General features: G+C 39.5%; 1 protein-coding gene across 1 annotated transcript; it reads left to right on the top strand.

Moving 5' to 3' along the window:
- The first annotated feature begins 88 nt into the window (after window positions 1–88).
- polr2b (RNA polymerase II subunit B) lies at window positions 89–17,352 on the top strand. The gene is made up of 25 exons (XM_036589181.1): window positions 89–206; window positions 1,424–1,496; window positions 1,890–2,040; window positions 2,159–2,271; window positions 2,485–2,704; window positions 2,808–2,966; window positions 3,615–3,779; window positions 4,054–4,250; window positions 4,568–4,687; window positions 4,859–5,045; window positions 5,311–5,454; window positions 6,919–7,058; window positions 7,370–7,481; window positions 7,793–7,947; window positions 8,392–8,590; window positions 9,024–9,192; window positions 9,330–9,426; window positions 9,523–9,617; window positions 10,718–10,968; window positions 11,782–11,871; window positions 12,981–13,088; window positions 13,930–14,043; window positions 15,006–15,166; window positions 16,259–16,454; window positions 17,035–17,352. The coding sequence occupies exons 1-25, from the start codon at window positions 188–190 to the stop codon at window positions 17,122–17,124; spliced, it is 3,525 nt and encodes a 1,174-aa protein (XP_036445074.1). The 5' UTR covers window positions 89–187; the 3' UTR covers window positions 17,125–17,352.
- Window positions 17,353–21,142: the final 3,790 nt, after the last annotated feature.

The raw sequence follows: 21,142 nt of genomic DNA, 5'->3' as shown, positions 1-21,142 counted from the left end.
TAATATACATTACATTTAATTATAAGTTGTTTAAAAACAACTTTACACACGAACTTCTGACGCCTTTACAGGAAGTGACGACATTCACTGTAGTCTGTGCTTCAGTGAGCAGATAAAGCGCGTTTTGGCCGAGAAGGTTTGTTGCTTGTTTACCGTAAACAAGGACACAAACAAGAAAAAAAACAACATGTATGACCAAGATGAAGGTATGTGCGAGGCAGTAAAAGTAGCTGCGGTCTGTTTCTGCTTTGTAAGGCAGTGTAAGGCATCACGATGATGCGTAAACACAACGGAGCTGGTTAGCCTGTTAGCTTAGCGGCGCCGGTTTCCATTAATTAGCTTCTCTAACTGCGTTTTCTGGGGTTTAAGACAGAAATGGTTACACACCTTAAAATTATGGTTTTTCAAGGGTTCCTGAGTAAAGGCAGTGGTTCTGTTTAGCACCATGAGTACAAGCTTGACGTCGTAGCAATAGAAGACCTCATTTTGGTGCTGCATAGAACCATTTTTAAAAAGGTTCTATATAGGACCATATATAACACAATCTCCATCAGTGTGATGAACCATTTAACCATGCAAAGAACCATGTAAGCATGAAATGGTTTCATATAGAATTTATGGTTCTAAATAGATCCATTGGTTTTGCTAAAGAACCCTTGAAGAACTATGTTTTTTTTACAGAGCCCTTTTTTGGTGCTGTATAGAGCCATATACAACATTCTCCGTCAATCTGAAGAACCACTTCACCATGCAAAGAGCCATTTAAGCATGAAATGGTTCTATATAGAACTCATGGTTGTAAATAGAACCAGTGCTGTTACCAAAGAACCTTTTGAAGAATCATTTTTTTTAAGTTTGTGGCTTTTGTGTAATAAACAGAATTTAAGGCATTTCTGTGGGTGTTTCATGCTTTGGTAATGTTTAAATATTGGTATTTTGTTGTGTTTTTATTAATAACACAATTAGAATTGTGTCCACAAATGCAGAGGAGAAACCTTTCCAGATTCCAAAGTCAGTAATATCAGAGTCAGAATCTTTACCAGGTGTGTAAAGATAGGAGCTGCACTACAGGGACCCACAACACACAAAGCATTATTACAGCAAGCTATGAAGACTTAATCAATCTAAGAAGTTAATCCTATTATTCAGCACCAGTGGAAGTTTCAGTACAAAAACTTTAGGGTCTTTTGTTGTTCAGCATCTGACTGAATAATTTTATTTAAAGTGCCAGTAGTGTATATACTGTATATGTATGCTTTTACTTTGGAGCCTATAAAGCTGTTTGTAGGTGCCTTGCTAATGTATCACCTCAAAAAAGACTTAAAATTGACTTTTAAATGGAAAGTGGTCTTCAATAACTGTATTTTCTGTTTATTGTGCTCAGATTTATACCGAACATAAAATCTTTCCTCATTTCCTCCAGATATCCAATATGATGAAGATGATGATGAGATCACCCCTGATCTGTGGCAGGAAGCCTGCTGGATTGTTATCAGGTACTTTAGTAGTTGTTTCCCTTTATTTTACTATTGGCTTCTGGGAGATACAGTTAGGATTTAATGTGGAGTTTGAATATAGTGTTTTTTGCTATGTAGAGGTACTTATTAGTTTTTAAAGCAGAATATTGGATAATTATTGTTGTCTTTATCTGACAAGAAGTGATGGTGTACTACCATCTCTAGTGCTGCACCCTAGAAAGTTACCCCAATTACACATGTAGACTGTGGAAGTGGAGAAAGCAGTGGAACAATGTGGGATGTCAATTATATTAATGTTCTTTGAAAAAACAAAGCAATAGTTTTAGACCCTCAGGTGAAAAACCTACTGGCCAAGCCCAGGGCAGTGTATGCTGTTGATTAATGATGTTTACAACGCGGTTTTCCTTCCAGTTCCTATTTTGACGAGAAGGGATTGGTGCGCCAGCAGCTGGACTCCTTCGATGAGTTCATTCAGATGTCTGTTCAGAGGATTGTTGAGGACGCTCCACCTATAGACCTACAGGCTGAGGCTCAACACACCTCTGGAGAGGTGGAGGAGCCGGTAAGCTTCAGCACACATGCATTTCTTCTGCAGAAAATTACACATTTCTGGGGAGATTGATATTGTGCCCTGGCTATTAAGTTCACTCGGTTTCAAATCTTGCGGCTTTGCTTTGCAGCCACGGTATCTGCTGAAGTTCGAGCAGATCTACCTGTCCAAGCCTACGCACTGGGAAAGGGATGGAGCCCCCTCACCTATGATGCCGAATGAGGCTCGACTCAGAAACCTCACGTGAGTGCAGCTGTTGTGGTGCACGTGAGCCTGTCTCACCTGCTCTTTTCTCCAGTCTTTCAGTCACATAGCGGTTTAAAAGGGTGTATTATTAAAGGAAAGATTTCCATACCTGATTAAGCAAATCTTGTTTGCATCTGGTCAGGTTGGAAAAAGAAGATAAGATTTCTACACATTACATAAGATTTAACATAATAATGTGTTTCCGTTTAGGTACTCGGCTCCTCTGTATGTCGACATCACTAAAACCATCATAAAGGAAGGAGAGGAGCAGCTTCAGACGCAGCACCAGAAAACCTTCATTGGCAAGATTCCCATCATGCTTCGTTCCACCTACTGTTTGCTCAGCGGCCTGACAGATCGTGATCTGTGTGAGCTGAATGAGTGTCCTCTGGACCCAGGAGGCTACTTTATCATCAACGGTTCCGAGAAGGTCAGGGTTTTGCTGGGAAAAAGTAACAATTTCAGTAGTAATTTTTTGACGATCTTGACAATCATTTTGGTGCTTTAATATATGACTCTGTTTGTGCTTGCAGGTTCTCATTGCTCAGGAAAAGATGGCCACCAACACAGTATATGTGTTTGCCAAAAAAGATTCCAAATATGCGTACACAGCGGAGTGCAGGTCATGTCTGGAGAATTCATCCAGACCTACCAGCTCGATTTGGGTCAGCATGATGGCCAGAGGAGGACAGGTCAGATAACGCACATGCAGGATTTCACACAAAAACTCTCATGTTTGTCTCCCCTGCCCCACACCCAGCATTCTCCCTGCCCTTCCATTTCCTTTATCTTTTCCTTCTTTGTTGCTGCTCTATTTTATTACCATTGCCATTCGCCTTGTACTGTTCTCTAAGTATAACATTTATTTCCCTACTGCATTTTAGACTAGTCCTTTTATCTTTTGTTACCTCACTTTTATTTTGCCGTATTAATTACGGATAGGCATTTCAGTCAAATTTAATTTTCAAATTTGTTAAGCATTATTTGGAAAATACTCAAATATTATACCACCTGAAAAAAAGTTCTGTATAGGAGCTTTGGTCTTTACGATAAACAGACAAATGCTAATCATCTTGTCGTCGTATTTCACATCACATTTCACCTCATACCTTTTTGCTCTGAAACAGAGTTTGTGAAGAGTAAGTTAACGAATATTGAATGTGATCATGTGTGGAACTGAAATATTTATTCAGTTAAATCTTTGTGAGTAAAGTGTAAAATGAGCTTGCATTTTGTTTAAAAGTTACTCATTTTATTGCTTAGAGTTTGAGCCTAAAGGTTGTTGTATCCTGGACGTTGACTGTAGTGGTCATGTTTTTCAAAATTTTAAATCCCTTCAGGGGGTGAAGAAGAGTGCCATTGGTCAGAGAATCGTCTCCACCCTTCCTTACATCAGACAAGAAGTGCCAATCATCATCGTGTTCCGTGCCCTGGGCTTTGTGTCCGACAGGGACATCCTGGAGCACATCATCTATGACTTTGATGACCCAGAGATGATGGAGATGGTAATGTCTTGCCTTTTACCAGCATTAAACATTTTGTTTTAAGATTCCTCGCCGCATATCAAATCACCAGGCCAACGTTTCTTACGGCAACAACAAAAGCTTTTCACCCAAGAACATTACTGTGCTGCACAAACTAACTTTGTGATTCTGAACTTGCTGCTAGTCCTTTAACTGTGGATTTTGCAGGGTCTCACTGAGTCTTTTTTTTCTGAAATTGAGCCACTTCCTTTTGCATATTTGTTTTCATATCATCTCTTTCTGTCTGTCTTCTTAGGTAAAGCCATCTCTGGACGAGGCTTTCGTGATCCAGGAGCAGAACGTAGCTCTGAACTTCATCGGCTCAAGAGGAGCCAAGCCTGGTGTCACCAAGGAGAGAAGAATTAAATATGCCAAAGAGGTGCTGCAGAAGGAAGTTCTGCCCCATGTGGGTGTCTCTGACTTCTGTGAGACCAAGAAGGCCTACTTTTTAGGGTGAGTTCTGCAGCAGGGTGCACTGTTGTTCTAAATGTCCTAAATTGAACTGCTTTTCATGTATGGCACATTAGTGTTTACTGAAAATCTGAACGTGTGAAGGGACACTCTGGTCTAAGTGGAAAAATTACCATCTGTTACTAGAGTGAACTTTTCATAGTTGAAAAATTAGGAAAACTCTCTTCTGACAATGCACTCCGAAGGTGGGGGGAACTTTGGGGTGGGAAGTTTGAAGCCCCCCCGGTGTATTTACCAAAAAGAAGTCTATTTATGTGCAGTTCATTTTTTTCACTTTCTTCTTTTTCTTTTTTATGTAGTTATATGGTGCATAGGCTCCTGCTCGCAGCTCTGGGCAGAAGAGAGCTGGATGACAGAGATCACTATGGCAACAAAAGGCTGGACCTGGCAGGGCCTCTACTTGCCTTCCTTTTCAGAGGGTGAGTAGAGTGGATTTGCATGCTTTCTGAATTCTCCATAACTTATATGGAAAGAAAAAAATGACCAAATGATGCCATCTTCAGGCAGCTATTAGAGCATTTTTAGTGGTTTTGTGATTGCAAAAGGCCCTTCTCTGCTTCTTTGTTTAAAACTTGCATATTTTCTTGCAGAATGTTCAAGAACCTGCTGAAGGAGATAAGGATCTATGCACAGAAATTTATTGACCGAGGGAAGGACTTTAACCTAGAGCTGGCCATTAAAACCCGGATCATCTCGGATGGGCTGAAGTATTCTTTGGCCACGGGCAACTGGGGTGATGTAAAGAAGGCCCACCAGGCCAGAGCTGGAGTGTCTCAGGTACTACGTGCTGCACCCTCACTCTGTAAAGATGGTTTAGAGATTTGGACTCATTTTTTTATCTCTCAAAACACTTTGGCCAGGTAGTGTTTTTATTCCTGGCTCAGGAACTGGGTTAGAGCGAAAATGTGGGCTCAGGTTACTCAGGAAATGTAATGGAAATGTGTGCATTTCTTGTACATTGTATTTACTTAGTTTTTGCTGTTAATCATTGTTTTTTTTTGTTTTTTTTTTAATGTAACTTCAATAACTTCATTCTCTGCAGGTGTTGAACAGGCTGACATTCGCCTCCACATTGTCACATCTCCGGCGTGTAAACTCCCCCATTGGCAGAGATGGCAAGCTGGCCAAGCCCAGACAGCTCCACAACACACTGTGGGGCATGGTGTGCCCTGCTGAGACCCCAGAGGTATCACTAACGCCTGCATTTAAGGATTTGCTTCACACCAAGGCTGTCTCAATTCATAGTGACTGGCCTACGTAGGCAGTATTTTAAACCAGCAAATGATCTGGTGTAAGGCAGTCCCAGAGTACAGTGTGACAAAAAGCCTTCTTGAAAGTTTTCATTGCAGAAGGGGGATATGGTAAAGTTTCTTGAATTGCAAGGTATTAAATTGGATGATGGCAGTTTGCTTCTGTTTTTGTAATAAATGCACACAGATTTAATTTTTTCATGATTTTATTTGCTGTACATTAGGGATTGCATGAATTTGCCAGTCAATTAGTCATTTGAAAAGGTAGTCAACTAGTCGTCCTTACAATATAAAAAAGTACTTTTGATATAGTTGCTTGCTAATGGGGATTGGGGTGGTTGAGATGTGCATTTCTGAAAAGGTTTTGTTGGTTTTGTTTTCAGCCTTAGGCACTCTGCCCACAGAAGTACACAGACTGTCTGATGCAACTGCACTCTAAAACCACTGCAGCTCTCAAACTCTCCACTCGTTGAGAATTTAAACTGTCTCTGGGTGTCTGTGCTTCTGTATACTAGGGTTATCAGTTTGATAAGGAACAGGCGACTGTTCATGAAGCTAAATACTAGTAGTCGTAGATATGCTGGTAGCAAGCAATTGCATCTGTACTCACCAATTAAGAGCAAGATGTGGGCCTGAACCAGGAAGTGTTCATAATATCTCATTTTAAGAAGTTATTCCTGAACTTGAACTTTAACTTTGTTCGAAGCTATAGGTAGTAAGTAAATGAGATTCTTCTGTTTTACATGCGGTAATACACGTTTCTTTAATAGAAGTTTGTTTTTGTTGTGCGAACATCATGCTAAATGGTCTGTGATTGGCTGTTTTGCCCTTTCCTATCATAGATGGTCTTTGTCAACCCCTACCGAGTCTGGCTTACTTCAGTGCAGTCTGACACAGCTTGCAGTAGAATTAGTTTCAGCTCATGCAGTACTTCAATGCTAATAAAGTACTTTAGCAGAAAAACTGATTGCCTACAGAGGTGACTAGTCTGTGCCACCTCTACTGTACATCAACAGTATTCTTAGCATACTAGCTAGTGTTGTTGTCTCATGTTATGACTTTAAATGCCCTGATACTTTTATTGACTAACTACCTAGCTAGCACTAGGTTGTAATCTTGGCTGGGTAATCTAAGCCTGCAGGGAGTGAAAATTGCTGGTGTAATTACTCTACCTAGACAGTAGTCTATGGACAGCTCACTGGGTATTGACATACCTCAAAACTGCCTATGAGTTTAAGCCCCAGTGGTATCGTAGTAGTTCAAGTTCATTAATACCAGTATTAGCATTTTTCACTGGTGTGTCCTTTTACTCCTTAACACAGTTCTGACTAGAATGAAAAATTTCAATAACTTTTGTTTCTTTTTGAAAATGAAACTCTGCATTTGTGTGTTGCTTGCAGGGTCATGCTGTAGGCTTGGTGAAAAACTTGGCGCTGATGGCGTACATCTCTGTGGGGTCCCAGCCCTCCCCCATCCTAGAGTTCTTGGAGGAGTGGAGCATGGAGAACCTGGAGGAGATCTCACCTGCTGCCATTGCAGAGTCAGTGCATTGTCCACTAGAGGGCAGCACTTCATTAGTGGGAGAGAGCGAAAAAGAGGGATTTTAGTGTAATTAATGTTAGGGCTAGCCTTTTTCTGAATCCGGTGGTTTTGGATTTTAGTCATAGTCAACGTGCAACTGTGGTTATTAGTTTGTAATTAGTTTTCAACAAGCATATCAAGTAAAATGAGTAACTAACTTGAACATAAAACAGGTTTAGGCTTTTGTCCAGACTCTCTGAAAGCTTTGTCAGTAAGTTGTTAGGCGAAGTGTTTAACATCTTGACTGTGGTTTTCTTTGTAATTGTCTAGTGCCACTAAGATCTTTGTGAACGGCTGCTGGGTGGGCATACACAAAGACCCTGAACAGTTGATGAACACGCTGAGGAAACTGAGGAGACAGATGGACATCATTGTATCGGAGGTGAGAGAGTTTTTAACTTGGAAATTTTAAGGTAGGACTAAACTTGAGGAGACTAAACTAGCATACAGTAATACAGCAACATTTTTTAGTAATGCAACCACATAGGCCTGCAAAGACTACTTTTATTAATATCTCTGTAAGAAATAAATAAAATAAAATCAGGCAATGGTCTAGTGTACCTTTTCAGCTCTTCTTGGTCAGTGTTGTAATGTTTCTTAGAAGACCAAGTCCTAGCCTAAATGTAAACAGGGCTTTGTTTCTGAATGAGCAGCCACCTAAATTGGACTGACCCATGCTTTGTTTCTGCATAGGTGTCAATGATCCGGGACATCAGAGAGCGAGAGATCCGAATTTATACAGATGCCGGACGGATCTGCAGGCCGCTGCTCATCGTTGAGAAGCAAAAACTTCTGCTGAAGAGGCGCCACATTGACCAGCTCAAAGAACGAGAGTACAACAACTACAGGTACATGGCTCTCCATAATATACACACACACCAGCTCAATGCTGTCTCATGGCTCTCATTTGAGAATCTTGGCTTTATGCTTGTTGCTTGCACAGTTCATGTTTTGTTTATATATAAATAAATCAGTTTATGTGAGTTATCTGTAGTAGTTAAACATTTGTTAAGATGTTTTAAATGATGATGTTTTTGTAATGTGTAATATGTTGTCTGTTTATTCTTAGTTGTTAGGCTAACGGTTTGCTTATTACCATATACTATGGCTATGTTGAGCACACAGTCCCAGTGCGTCTAGTCCTTGCTGTCATACATGTTGTGTAGGTCGCAATTCAGTAAGTGTAGACTTGAAGAAACAGCCTAATAGTTCTATTTAAGCTACTCCCAAACCCTTTTCTTATGCTGTGTGTGTGTGTGTGTGTGTGTGTGTGTGTGTGTGTGTGTGTGTAGTTGGCAGGACCTGGTAGCGAGTGGGGTGGTGGAGTATATCGATACGCTGGAGGAGGAAACTGTAATGCTGGCCATGACCCCAGATGACCTCCAGGAGAAGGGTGTGGCGTACTGCTCCACCTACACTCACTGCGAGATTCACCCCTCCATGATCCTGGGAGTGTGTGCTTCCATTATTCCTTTCCCTGATCACAATCAGGTACATGCATACCCTTCATATTCACTATTGTCTTGATTAATGACACACACACACACACACACACACACATCCTTTTAACAATTGATTACAAACGTATACGTATAGAGCAATGCTTTTATTTACCCTCTTGATCAAATGATGGGGCCAAATCTAACCTTAAAACATTTACCAAATTTCTATGGTTTACTTAACTCTGAAATTTAATTTGGATTATTATATTCCTTGGATTGATTGCCCTGGAAGCCTTTGGGTGTTGAATAGTAGTGATCTATGCATTTGTATGATTATAGCATACAGAAGACCCCAATACCCTTCAAAATTGCAGCACCTACAGTAGTTGCACTATTTGGTGCCCTTCTTTGCACAAGCAGGCCCTTGTTTCAGCATTTACTACACTCAGGAGATATATAACCATGTTGTTTCCTGTGCCCAGTCTCCCAGGAACACTTACCAGTCTGCTATGGGGAAGCAGGCTATGGGAGTCTACATCACTAACTTTCATGTTCGCATGGACACTTTGGCCCATGTGCTGTACTACCCCCAAAAGCCTCTGGTCACCACTCGCTCCATGGAGTACCTGCGCTTCCGAGAGCTACCAGCAGGTGACGCTATAATCTTTAAACATTAAACACCCTACTTAGAAAACCCTATTATCAGGCAAGAAGTGTATATGCTTGGAATAAACAGCTTATCTGCAGGATAAAATACCTTTTTTCTTTCTTTCTCCTCCCTTTCGTAGGGATCAATTCCATTGTGGCTATTGCATCATACACTGGATACAACCAGGAGGACTCCGTCATCATGAACCGCTCTGCTGTGGACCGAGGCTTCTTCAGGTAGCCCTGCCTCTCTTGGTTAATTTGATTTGTGAAGGTTTTTAACATTTTATATGTAAAGCCTCATGAAACGCTGACTGTCTGAACGGGTTTCAGGTCTGTGTTCTATCGCTCTTATAAAGAGCAGGAGTCGAAGAAAGGCTTTGACCAGGAGGAGATCTTTGAGAAACCCAAGCGTGAAGAGTGTCAAGGTGAGCTGCCTGTTAAGTTGTATCAAGTTAGAAATTATTTTGCCAAAACAATACAAGCTCTTGGATGTGAAACCTAAGAGCTGTATATAGTTTGTTAGGAACGCCCACGTGAATTCTAGCAAAGCCTGCTGACCAAGCTGTGACAACAGCTGAATTATATAGTCTTTATATCAGTAGACATGTCAGCCATCAGACATAGAAACTGTATTTGACATGGTTTTTATATCTGTTCTAGCATGTACCTCACATTGACATGACTGAAGATAAATGGGGCAGAGTGTTAAAGTTACTTAGTGAGATTTTCCTCAGTCCTGAAACACCAGAATCCTATCCTTTAGATTTTATCTTACCCGAAAGGCAAGACACGACAGGTGAATATTGGAAATGAGACATTATCTGCTTAAATATCTGACCTTTGTATGATGTTGGATTTCAAATGTTTTTCATTATGAAAGCATGTATTATAGAAGCTGAGAATTTTTTTATTTGTAAATGGGACCCAGCATTACCCACTGAGATCTCAGATAACTTGCACCATTTGTTTGGATGTAATTAGTGCAAAGGAAGCAAGACATAATTGTATTCTAAATATGTTCTAGTTTAGATTATACAGGACACTAATTTTTCAGTGATATGACACATTATTGTTCTGAGTGTGGGCGGAGCTAAACTTTAATGAAAGTTGCTACCTTTTGGAAAATGGTTAGGCTTGCATGGACGTGGACGTGGACTACATTTACATTTACAACTTTTGGCAGATTCTCTTGACCATAAAGACCTTTGAATTGAGCATGTTACCGATGTATTCATCTGTAGTGTTAGGAGTCTTGCCCAAGGACACTCATTAGTATAGTGTAGTACCCCAGTCTGACGCTTATACCAACCACTGAATTGATTGACATTCATCTGAAAAATAGTTGGTCAAACAAGATAGTCTTTCTGTAACATCTTGCCTTAAGATAATGTTTTTATTAGTTTCACCCACTCACTGTGAGAAGTGATTTTAACTCTTAATTTAATTTAGTCACGTTTCTTTCCTCATTTTCTCAGAGTCTAACAAATCTCTCTTTCTCTTATTTTCTCCCACACTTTTGCTCCAGGCATGCGGCATGCTATTTATGATAAGCTGGACGATGACGGGCTAATCGCCCCGGGTGTACGTGTGTCCGGTGAGGATGTAATCATTGGTAAAACAGTCACTCTTCCCGAGAATGACGATGAGCTGGACAGTACGAACCGGCGCTACACCAAGAGGGACTGCAGCACTTTCCTCCGCACCAGCGAGACCGGCATCGTCGACCAAGTCATGGTCACCCTCAACCAGGAGGGCTACAAATTCTGCAAGATCCGGGTGCGTTGGGCTCCAGATCCACTGTCCCAATCTAAAGAACTGCAATTAACAGCTTTGTTAAAAATAAATAAATAATAATTTTATTGTAGTCAGCTATTACAGTACTGGCTGATTTACTTCCTTGTTGTCAATATTTAGTCACTCCCAAAAAAGACAGCTGTAGCTCAAACGCGGGAAAAACAAACGTTGCTCGCCATTTGACTAAATGATGAAAACGCAACCCAGTTGTTGCAGTGTCAACATATGACATGTAAAGCTAACAGCCATGGAAATCTGCATTCAGCTTAAATAACTGATGCCAGCTCAAATGAATGCTATCAGCCGATTATGTAATAATTATGACAGGATTGATTATTTTTTTTTAATAATACGTTATAATGCATTATAATTATACAGTGGGATTCTTTGAGGTTTTTGTAAGTTTTGCTGTGAATATTTGTTTACAAATGTTGATATTTGCTAATTATTTTTCAAATCATTTTTAAATAAGTGTAAATTAAAAATTGATATTATTTTGTGCTGAAATCAAACCCTGAGGGGTTTGGCAAGTTGCTCTGTTTACTTGAGTGTTGAAATGACACTAAAGACTGGGTTGTTCTATTTTTTTCTTTTTCCAAAGAAGTTAGAGGTTTTGAGAAGTCTTGTTTCTGTAGTAAAGATGATGCCAATGATGTGATTAACTGTTGACCGATTTATCGACCTAAATGAAAGCAGATGCTTGTTTAGTCATTGTACATTTGAGTTGAAGTCATGCCTGTGGAGTTGTAATAACTTCTCTATATTTTATTTATTTTTTTTGTCCCCCCTCTGCAGGTTCGCTCAGTCCGGATCCCTCAGATTGGGGACAAATTTGCCAGTCGACACGGACAGAAGGGTACCTGTGGAATTCAGTACAGGCAGGAGGTAAAGACACCAAGCCGACTGCACTTTAGTGCCATTTCTTAAGTTTGTTTGTGTTTGAAAATCTTTTTTACAATTACTTTAATCTGATTTAAGCATGTACACTTTTAGCGTGGAACGTTTTGTTAATTTAGTCATGCATGCAGTAAATCTTATAGTTGGAAAATAAAAAATGTGTCAAGTTCACCCAGAAGTATTTTCAGATGATAATTTTCCTCAAGATAATTCAGTCTATCAATGGAAAAGGGGCATCTAGCGAGGGATTTAAAGCTGTACTTGAGTATTTTGGTTAGACCTGCACAATATGGACAAAATACCATATTGAATTTATTACAAAATTGTCCTACATTAATTTGAACCAAAATTATTAAGGTTAGTTAAATAATGTGAATATCTTAATTCATCCCAACACCCAAAGAACACCTGGTATTGGTCAGGATGCTCACAGCATATATTAAAACACTCTGATTGGTTAGAGGCTCCTTTGTATATTTCAGATACCTATAATATAATATAATATTAGTATTGCAAAGACTGATGTTATGATGACATGTTAACAATGTATTGTATGGCCCTACTAGGCTCTTGATTTTTAAATCATAGTTTGACCTCCAAATGTGAAATTCTCAAAACTCTATTTTAGGGATTTTTTGAAGGAAAAAAAAAAAGATCACATACTTTACAGAGAGATTATAGAGACTTAGTCACAAAATTAGTTGTCTTGAGGTCCTGTCCGGTTTGTTTGGAGATCTGTGGTCAGGCCGTGGTCTCTGATGTTGGTTTGTTTAGACTGACATGTTTGTCAGGATGTACTTAATAAACACAGACGAGTCTCTCCAACAACAACTGGACTCGCATGCCAGATCTATTATAAACAACACTAACGATAAAACTGTACTGCCAGTAACTTATTATTAGTTCTGGGCCACACAGCGTCACAGAGACAGCAGGATTAGCTCATAGTTTACGGAGAGTCAGGGAAGTGTTCTTACTGTTGGGTATATTTTTGCTGCACTGTTTTTGTTGGAAGGCATCTGTTAGTGCAGTTTCAAATGCAGTACAGCTTTCTGGAACAGTTCTTGTCTTTATAAACTGTGGATCTTTCTCTGCAGGACATGCCTTTCACGTGTGAGGGAATCACTCCAGACATCATCATCAACCCCCACGCCATCCCCTCCAGAATGACAGTCGGTCACTTGATCGAGTGTCTGCAGGGGAAGGTATAAAAATTCTCAATGATTAAATTATTTATTAATATTTGTTTGGTCTTTGGTGGGAAATGGAGTGTTGTTAATGTGACTTTATGGATGATGGAACTCATCTTGGAATTTGTGGAATTTATGAAATAATGTATTTTATGTTTATTTGTTAATAAACTTTTGACTTAGTTTGATGTAGTACCCCAGACTGTTGTTGGCTTATTACATCTCAAGTGAAATTGCAGCATGTAAGCAGAGCTATATATATGGATCATTCTACTGAGTTGGTTCAGAGTTGAAGACGCATTTTTGATGCGTAACTGACTTAAAGTCCTTTGGCTTTGAGTGAGCCTATGACTTATTTATATTTTATACATAAGCAAATGATTGAACTTTCGAAAACAATCAAACCACTACCCAATGTTTTGTTAGTGACTGTTTTGGTAGTGCAAATGCAAAAAAAAAAAAAATTTTCCCCCACAGGTTGAAATTTAGGGCTTAGAGTTTGGGACAGCCCATGTAATTGGTTTTTAAGTAGTTTTTTTCTTTACTGCTGGACCGCAGTTTGAACTCCTTCTGAATGAATGCTCCATATATATATATTCAACAAGATGAGTCAGATTTGTCGTGTGAGCTATGCAAGTTATTGTTCTGTAGGTCAACAAGCTTAACATTTTATGTTGGCTATATGCAATAAATAAATTGTAAACTTATTTCTTTATTTTTTTAATAATCCATAGTTATAGTTCTTGTTAGAATATTTGAACATTGTTTAAAAAGTGTATATTTTATAGCACAAATGGTCAGACTGCTCATTTCCTAATTTTGTACATTCTTCCTGTGCATTTCTGGCTTTTACCAGGTGTCTGCAAACAAGGGGGAGATCGGTGATGCCACACCTTTCAATGATGCTGTGAATGTGCAGAAAGTCTCCAACCTGCTGTCGGAGTATGGTTACCACCTGAGAGGAAACGAGGTGAGGGGTCTTTCTCACACATATAAGGCAGGGGTGGGGGGGGATAAGACGCCAATGAAATTGCAAGATTGACATGACAAAGGTGCTGCTTTTGTTCTTGCATCCTTAAATAAATAATACATTGACAAATCTCTCCTTAGATGATCTCAAATATTTGGCCGACAATATCGCCATGGCAGTGTTTGCATGCCGCTGTCAGTCCAGCAAAAAAGACACAACATTGAGAACGTGGCTGAGTAGTGGTAGTTCCTCTGGGCAACACTGTAAAAATGGTTTGTTTGACCTAAACTACGTAAATTATACCAGAATACTTCACGTGGTAACAAGAAATCGAACTGGTTTTATTCAACTCGGATAAATACTTTGAACAAAATGATGCAAAGCAAAATTTTACCAGCCCCAAAAACATATTCATCCTGTTCCCTTTTTATTGTTGTTACTTAGCTAAGGAGTTGTAGTGCTTGGATATAGTGAAGAAAAAGTTCAAAACTGTGAAAGTGATGTAAAATGTGCTATCTTCAACCATTTGCCCTACACTTTCACACCCAGAGATCTACACCTCTAGCTAATTAGCCTTTAATTTTCTTTTTTGCTGTAGTTTTCTGTGAGTTGATACAGTAACTAATGTTAGCCAGTTAAATGTGAGGTAAGCATTCATGTGTGTGTGTGTGTGTGTGTGTGTGTGTGTGTGTGTGTGTGTGTGTGTGTGTGTATATAGTATGTGGGTGGTCTATTTTCTAATGATTTAATAACAGTAAAGTAAGCTAGTTGGTGGTTGTCATCCTCGCTATATCAATGTCTCTGGGCCTTAATGCTAACTAACTGCCCTCCACTCAATCTGTAACCAGGCCACTTTAAAACGAAATTCTGGCTATGCCACTGATTCTTACACACACTCTGTACAGCAGTTACCATTGTTATAGTAGACTGATTGTCACACTGCTTTCTCTCTGGTCCTCCAGGTGTTGTACAACGGGTTCACGGGTCGCAAACTGACCTCTCAGATCTTCATCGGGCCCACTTACTACCAGCGCCTGAAGCACATGGTGGACGATAAGATCCACTCACGAGCACGTGGTCCCGTCCAGATCCTCAACAGGCAGCCTATGGAGGGCAGATCACGGTGAGACACGCTGCTAATCAGAACAGCACTTCTACTGGTGACCAGTCTAATCAAACTCTTTCAGACTGTTCCATAAGAGCCATAAAGATTTAGGGCAGAGATACTGAAATCTGGAATTCAAATGGAATTCTGGTCCTGTTCATCATTGCTAGTAAACTGAACTATTGGTGAAGTGACTGGCCAGTCGATCATCACTCTCGGAGGAGAATCTGAAGTAGACGGACTGAGAGTTGGTATCTCTGATCCAGTGGATGATCATGGTCATTATTTGGCCAACCAACAAATCCAGTATTTTATTTTTAATAAGCCAGTCAAATCTTAGTTAATGTTACTGAAATTTTAAAAGAACCACATTTTGTGAAACTTGAATTGGTTTTGTTTTCACATATTTGGATTTCTTTCTTCAGTAGCTTTTGAATGGTGGGCAAAAAAGGTTGTCATTGTTAACAACCAAGGCAACCAGTTTCCATTAATTTGCTTCTGAAATACATGTAGAACACACTGATAGCTGTGAACTCTCAACAGCTTTGAGAGCAAAAACATCCCAAATGGCGATCATTGGGGTCCAAGTACTGCATGACTTATTAAGCAGGTAGAACACAAATGACGGGCATTTGCACAGTTGTTGAACTCAATGAAATTAATTCCACAGCAGTTATCCCTGTATTTTAATTTCAAGAGTGCACCAGAATTTCGCATTAAAATCACAAAAAATTTCTCCTAGAAATGATGTTACCAGTTGCTATAGGAGATTGGTTTCTGAGATTGTTGCCTTTATCACTTCTCATGAATTTTTATGTCATCACAACATGACTACTTATTTATTCTGCTTATGTAGAGTGTTTTAGGATTTCTCGGTTCAGACAGATAACTTGTAAAGTTCAAATGGAAGGAGAAGTCAGGACTATCTCTCAATTTAGGCTTAAATTATCCAGCTTTGTGAAATACCAAAAGAATGGCCATAATGTAAGGCCATAGAAGCAAGTTCTCCTGTGACTATATCAGCGAATGACTGTAGTGATTTCAACTTCTATATTGCTCCCATTTGCTTGTCTTTGCTTAGGTTTATATTTATTTATGTGTGGTTTATAGTGATGGTGGTCTGCGTTTTGGAGAGATGGAGCGAGATTGCCAGATTGCTCATGGAGCTGCACAGTTCCTGAGGGAGCGTCTGTTCGAGGCCTCTGACCCCTACCAGGTGCATGTGTGCAACCTGTGCGGCCTAATGGCCATCGCTAACACTCGCACGCACACCTACGAGTGCAGAGGCTGCCGTAACAAGACTCAGGTAGGCGATTTTTCTTATATTTGGCCTCACTGTTTTATACAAACAGAGCTGTACACACATAATTTGTTTTGACTGTGTACTTATGAACTTTTTGTCCATATTTATAAGCATAAATATTTCCTCCACAGAGATATGTGGAGGAAAAAAGAAATGAAGAAAAACATTTGAGAAACCATATTAAATATAAACAAAGGTTACATGAAAACTATTTTAATGCTGCAAAAAAGCATAGACATGCGCATCCATAATTTGCACACAGGCATTTATACAACTCCGAACTCTTTGGACAGTGTATTCTGCTTAGATGAAACAAATAGTCTGGCAATAATTCAGCTCGTTGTGATCTCCACAATAACAGCTTTGCAACAAAGTTCTAATGTTATTTGTTTATGCCTATGAACATAAAGTCTGTATTTATATTTTTAAGTATAAAGTCAAAAGACATTGTGTTTTATACCCACATGAAATATATTAAATATCAGTGTCTGAATGCTTGTCTCGCATCACCATATTTTACCATGTTCTTGCCACAGTAATGTGGGGAAAACATAACTCTCGTCCGTGGTTGTGCTCGTTACAGATTTCTCTGGTCCGGCTGCCGTACGCCTGCAAGCTTCTGTTTCAGGAACTGATGTCTATGAGCATTGCACCCCGCATGATGACCAGCTAAACACCAGCACTGCTGAATTACTACAAAAACAGGAGACAAGAGGAACTGGGCTTACTGTACTGAAGAGGAGGGGTCATTTCTAAATGTCAACTGAATGCACTCGCTTGCTCAGGCTTGACCTGTGTATGTCTATTTTGTCAAAGTATTTCTGATCTGTTATTGTTTTGGACGTGATACGTTAGTTGACTTTGTAAAATTTTGAATCAAATAAAGTAGTTTGTTTTTAAACATTTGGAGAGGGTTTTCCTGTTTGATAACCAGTAAAGGTCTTAGAAGTTATAGCTAAAGTGTGCCTGAAATGAGGTGCCCAGAACTTTGATTAGGACCCACTGGCATAAAACAAGCTGTGAATGGTGACAAGTAATCTGTTGTCTAACTTTTTGCTTCAAGCATGCTTATCACGACATGCAGTTTACTCTTGCCATGGTTCTGACCTCCAGTCCTTACTGGGGAACTCTTTCTGCAGCTCTGCAATTCAAATCAAGATGTAAACAGTCGTTCATAGCAGGTTTGGGCCCAATCCCATTTCACCCCTTTCCCCTACCACTTAGCCCTCTTAGCCCTCTGTTTTGCGCGTTCACGTCTAGTTAGGGTGTCCCAATTTTTGTTGAGATGGAGGGGTGGGGTGAAGTGTTAGGGCTACATGGCCCTCCAAACGGAGGTTTTTCAGAGTCACACTCCAAACAGTGTTATCAGGAAAAAAGAAAAACCGGCAAGATGGCTGCGCGAGCGACCAAAGAAACACACAAATGTGAGAATTTTCTCCGTTAAAAATTACAGTAACTATCGTATTATCTTAGTTTAATGTTGTTGTATTATTATTATTATGGTCGTTTTCTTCATAACAAGCATAAAAAAATCGCTAATAGCATGCTAATGTTTCGGTAGCTATCTTACTAGCTAGCTTCCCTTTCCACCTTAAATAGTCCAGCAGTGTTGACGCCTGAAGCGCCGGAATGTAACTGCTGCACCATTTAAGGTGGAACGGGAAACTTCGAGCAAGAAGCTGGCAAATAGCTGACCTCAGCTTCGTATCACCAAAGAATTAGCGGTGGGCGATAGTAAATGATTGTCTTATCCCCCTCTTTAAAAGCATTTGATGCGCAATATGTAGCTAAAGCCCAACAGCGAGGTTGTTTCTGAACTTTTCCCTTCTCTGCTATCACTGAAGACGGGCTGGGTCGCCTACTGAGCACCGCTAGTAGCTGTTAATGAAGCAGTTTTACTTAATTTTATTTTTTTTTTATTTGAGGGTCTCATTTCGTAGGGCAAGATTTCAACCACTACCCCTTGTAACTCAGTTCAAAGGGGTTAGGGTGACACTCGAAAACAAGGGGTAGGGGTAAAAAGAAGAAATGGGATTGGGCCTTGATGTGAAATGCCGTTCTCTGAAGAAACTTAGTCAGAACCGTTCCCAGTGGTGGTGATAGGAACTTACTCTTACTCTAAAGAGTAAAATGCCTCAGGTGCGGCCTGAGACATTGTGTCATCAAGATTTTGGCCTAAAATGTGTTATTTAAACTTCTTTCATGGTGCAGAGGTACATGCAGGGCATTGTAAGACAAAATAGTCCCCAACGAAAAGTAATTTTTGAGATTTACCACAATTTTACGATCAGCACTACATATAAAAACTCAGACACATGTAGGTTCACTGTTGTTTGGGCTAGTAAATAAAATGGCTATATTTGTGTTGTAGACATGGTGACCCCTGGTTCCTATTAGCACCACTATAAGGAAATCTGACACATTATTTCTATAATGAACCATTCATATCAACCCATTCTGAATAACTTTCATTACATCCACATTTTAATTATGACAGAGATTTTGAAAAATTGGTGGAATTCCCCTTTAACTATTTCATTAACTTTTGAGGGCAACTGTAACACCAGAAAAGGGAACATGCTCACACTATCCATGTTAGTACACAAAGAAGGTCACACAACACGTCACATTATAAACTTTATTTATTAGTGAACATAACATTTAAACAAATGTATTAGTAGTCCATAACCATGTTTAGGGTGTCTAAAGGAAAAAAAAAAGAAAAAAGTAAAATACTACTCTACAGTTGTGACAAAAAGATTCAAAATTCGTAGCACCCAAAGCCAAATGTGACATGCTAACAGTTTCCACCGTGTTGGAGTGTTTGCTTATTCCTTAAATATGTACATGATTCTGTATGGGTTTAACACTGTACTTCAGGGGTGTCCAAAGTTTAGCCCCGGGACCAAATGAGGCCTACTGGTGGCTTCTGTTTCAGAGTGAGTTATAAATGACCTGTCATTAGTATGCTGCAGTTCTTCCTTTCACCTGATGGTGGCAACAGTAACGTAAAATTACAGTGTAACAAACCACACTGTGGTAACGAAGTTAGCTCAAGTTAAAGAACTTTTCTTCTCTGACTAGACATGCTTACTGAAGGAAGTCTGGTCAAAACTACAGCCATAAAGCACAAATTTAACACTGAGAACTAGCAATTTTGACGAGATGGAAGTTTGAACTCTTTTCCATTGGGAGCCACAGCAAATGCATGTGTCTCATATTCCAAACAATTAATGAATTTAATATAAAAGTGGGTATTTATGCTTTAATAAAGTGATTTCTGAATGCAGTCGCCGCTCTTGATATGTAAAGAACACAAAGTCTAACAAAAGTATAGATTTTTGTTAAGTTTACCTAACAAATTATATGTAAGTAAAAACTTGAATAAGAATATACTTTTAATATACAAAAATGTTTTACTGTTATTCTTAAACAATTGAATTTTTTTGTATAAGTGCTTACCAAATTGAGCAAATCTGAGCAATCCAACAATAAGTCTTGTGCATCTTTTACACTATGATAGGAAACACAGCAGCTCACAGAGAGCCCTAATTCTATGCACGGATATTCTAAAATGTAATATTTTGAATCATTTTTGAATAATATCTCGGTATTTTGGCACAGTATGATCTCGGTCTCTTTGAAAGTTTGGACACCCCTGCTTTACTTGAACCCTGCTATATAACACTGACATAACCCTGCCATAAACGTGTCAGATGCCAGGGTTATGCTATTGTGAGTTCAGGCATGATTATATCAATTATAATTTTTCATGTACACTATTTGCTTCCCATTGAGGATCTTGAGGAAGTTATCCTGAATGAGGCAACCGGTGAGGAGAAAAAGCAACCTTTACATTCTTTTTCCATAGAATTTCTTAAAGAACCTTTCTAAAGAACCTTTCTGTGAGTCCCAACCGCAACACATACCGCTCCAAACAACCTTGTGTGTTCCAATGACAGTCGCATGGTCCATCTCTTTCACATACTGGCTTCCATAGCACCAAACATTAGATCAAGAGAAGTGATATAAAATTAAAAATGTGATATAAAACTGGATTTAAGCTCTCTTGATAAACTACCATGTGCACATGCCGATGCGTTTTTACACCCTGCATTCACATTCTTAAGTCTAACTCAGGCTTTTTTTGGCTCCTCAGCTCCACGAGTGTAACGTCTAGGCTACATGGAAAGAGTACATGATGTGAATAAAGACAAAATCCAAAACAAGCCTTATCTGAAAAGAAACTGCCAAGAGGAACAAAGACCGTGAAAGATAGGCGCGTACACTGTCCCGTACACGCGTGTGATTTCGCAGAGATTTCGTATGAGGCGCTGCACATGCTCACTTTGAGATGTTTTGTGCGTGTATCTCACGCAGATCAATCTGATGGAGTGTTCTGATGGGTGCTTTAGAGACTGCAAAGTTGTCTTGTGGGGAGATATGGGTGTTGAGTCGCCGAGTGAAGGATAAGATGGACAGGTTCGGGTCAAGTTTTGGTCAGTTTTCCACTCATACAATAAAATGGCAGTGCGAACGCTCAGGATTTCTCAGTGAGCCAGATTACATAAAGGGAACGAGACCAACAAAACAAGCTAGGATGGGCGATACCATTACCTTAACATATTTTAATATTGCTTCTTAGTTTCAGCTACATGTTTAGTAATATATTTGACAGAAATCTAAAATTT

Source organism: Colossoma macropomum, unplaced genomic scaffold (assembly GCF_904425465.1).
Source record: "Colossoma macropomum unplaced genomic scaffold, Colossoma_macropomum, whole genome shotgun sequence".
Lineage (NCBI taxonomy): Eukaryota > Metazoa > Chordata > Actinopteri > Characiformes > Serrasalmidae > Colossoma > Colossoma macropomum.
The sequence above is the reverse complement of the archived record's forward strand: the minus strand, read 5'-3'. Positions and strand labels throughout refer to the sequence as shown.

Coding starts and splice junctions, on each gene's coding strand:
- polr2b (XM_036589181.1), top strand. Junction 5,046..5,310: donor CCAGAGCTGGAGTGTCTCAG/GTACTACGTGCT, acceptor CATTCTCTGCAG/GTGTTGAACAGGCTGACATT. Junction 7,948..8,391: donor CGAGAGTACAACAACTACAG/GTACATGGCTCT, acceptor GTGTGTGTGTAG/TTGGCAGGACCTGGTAGCGA.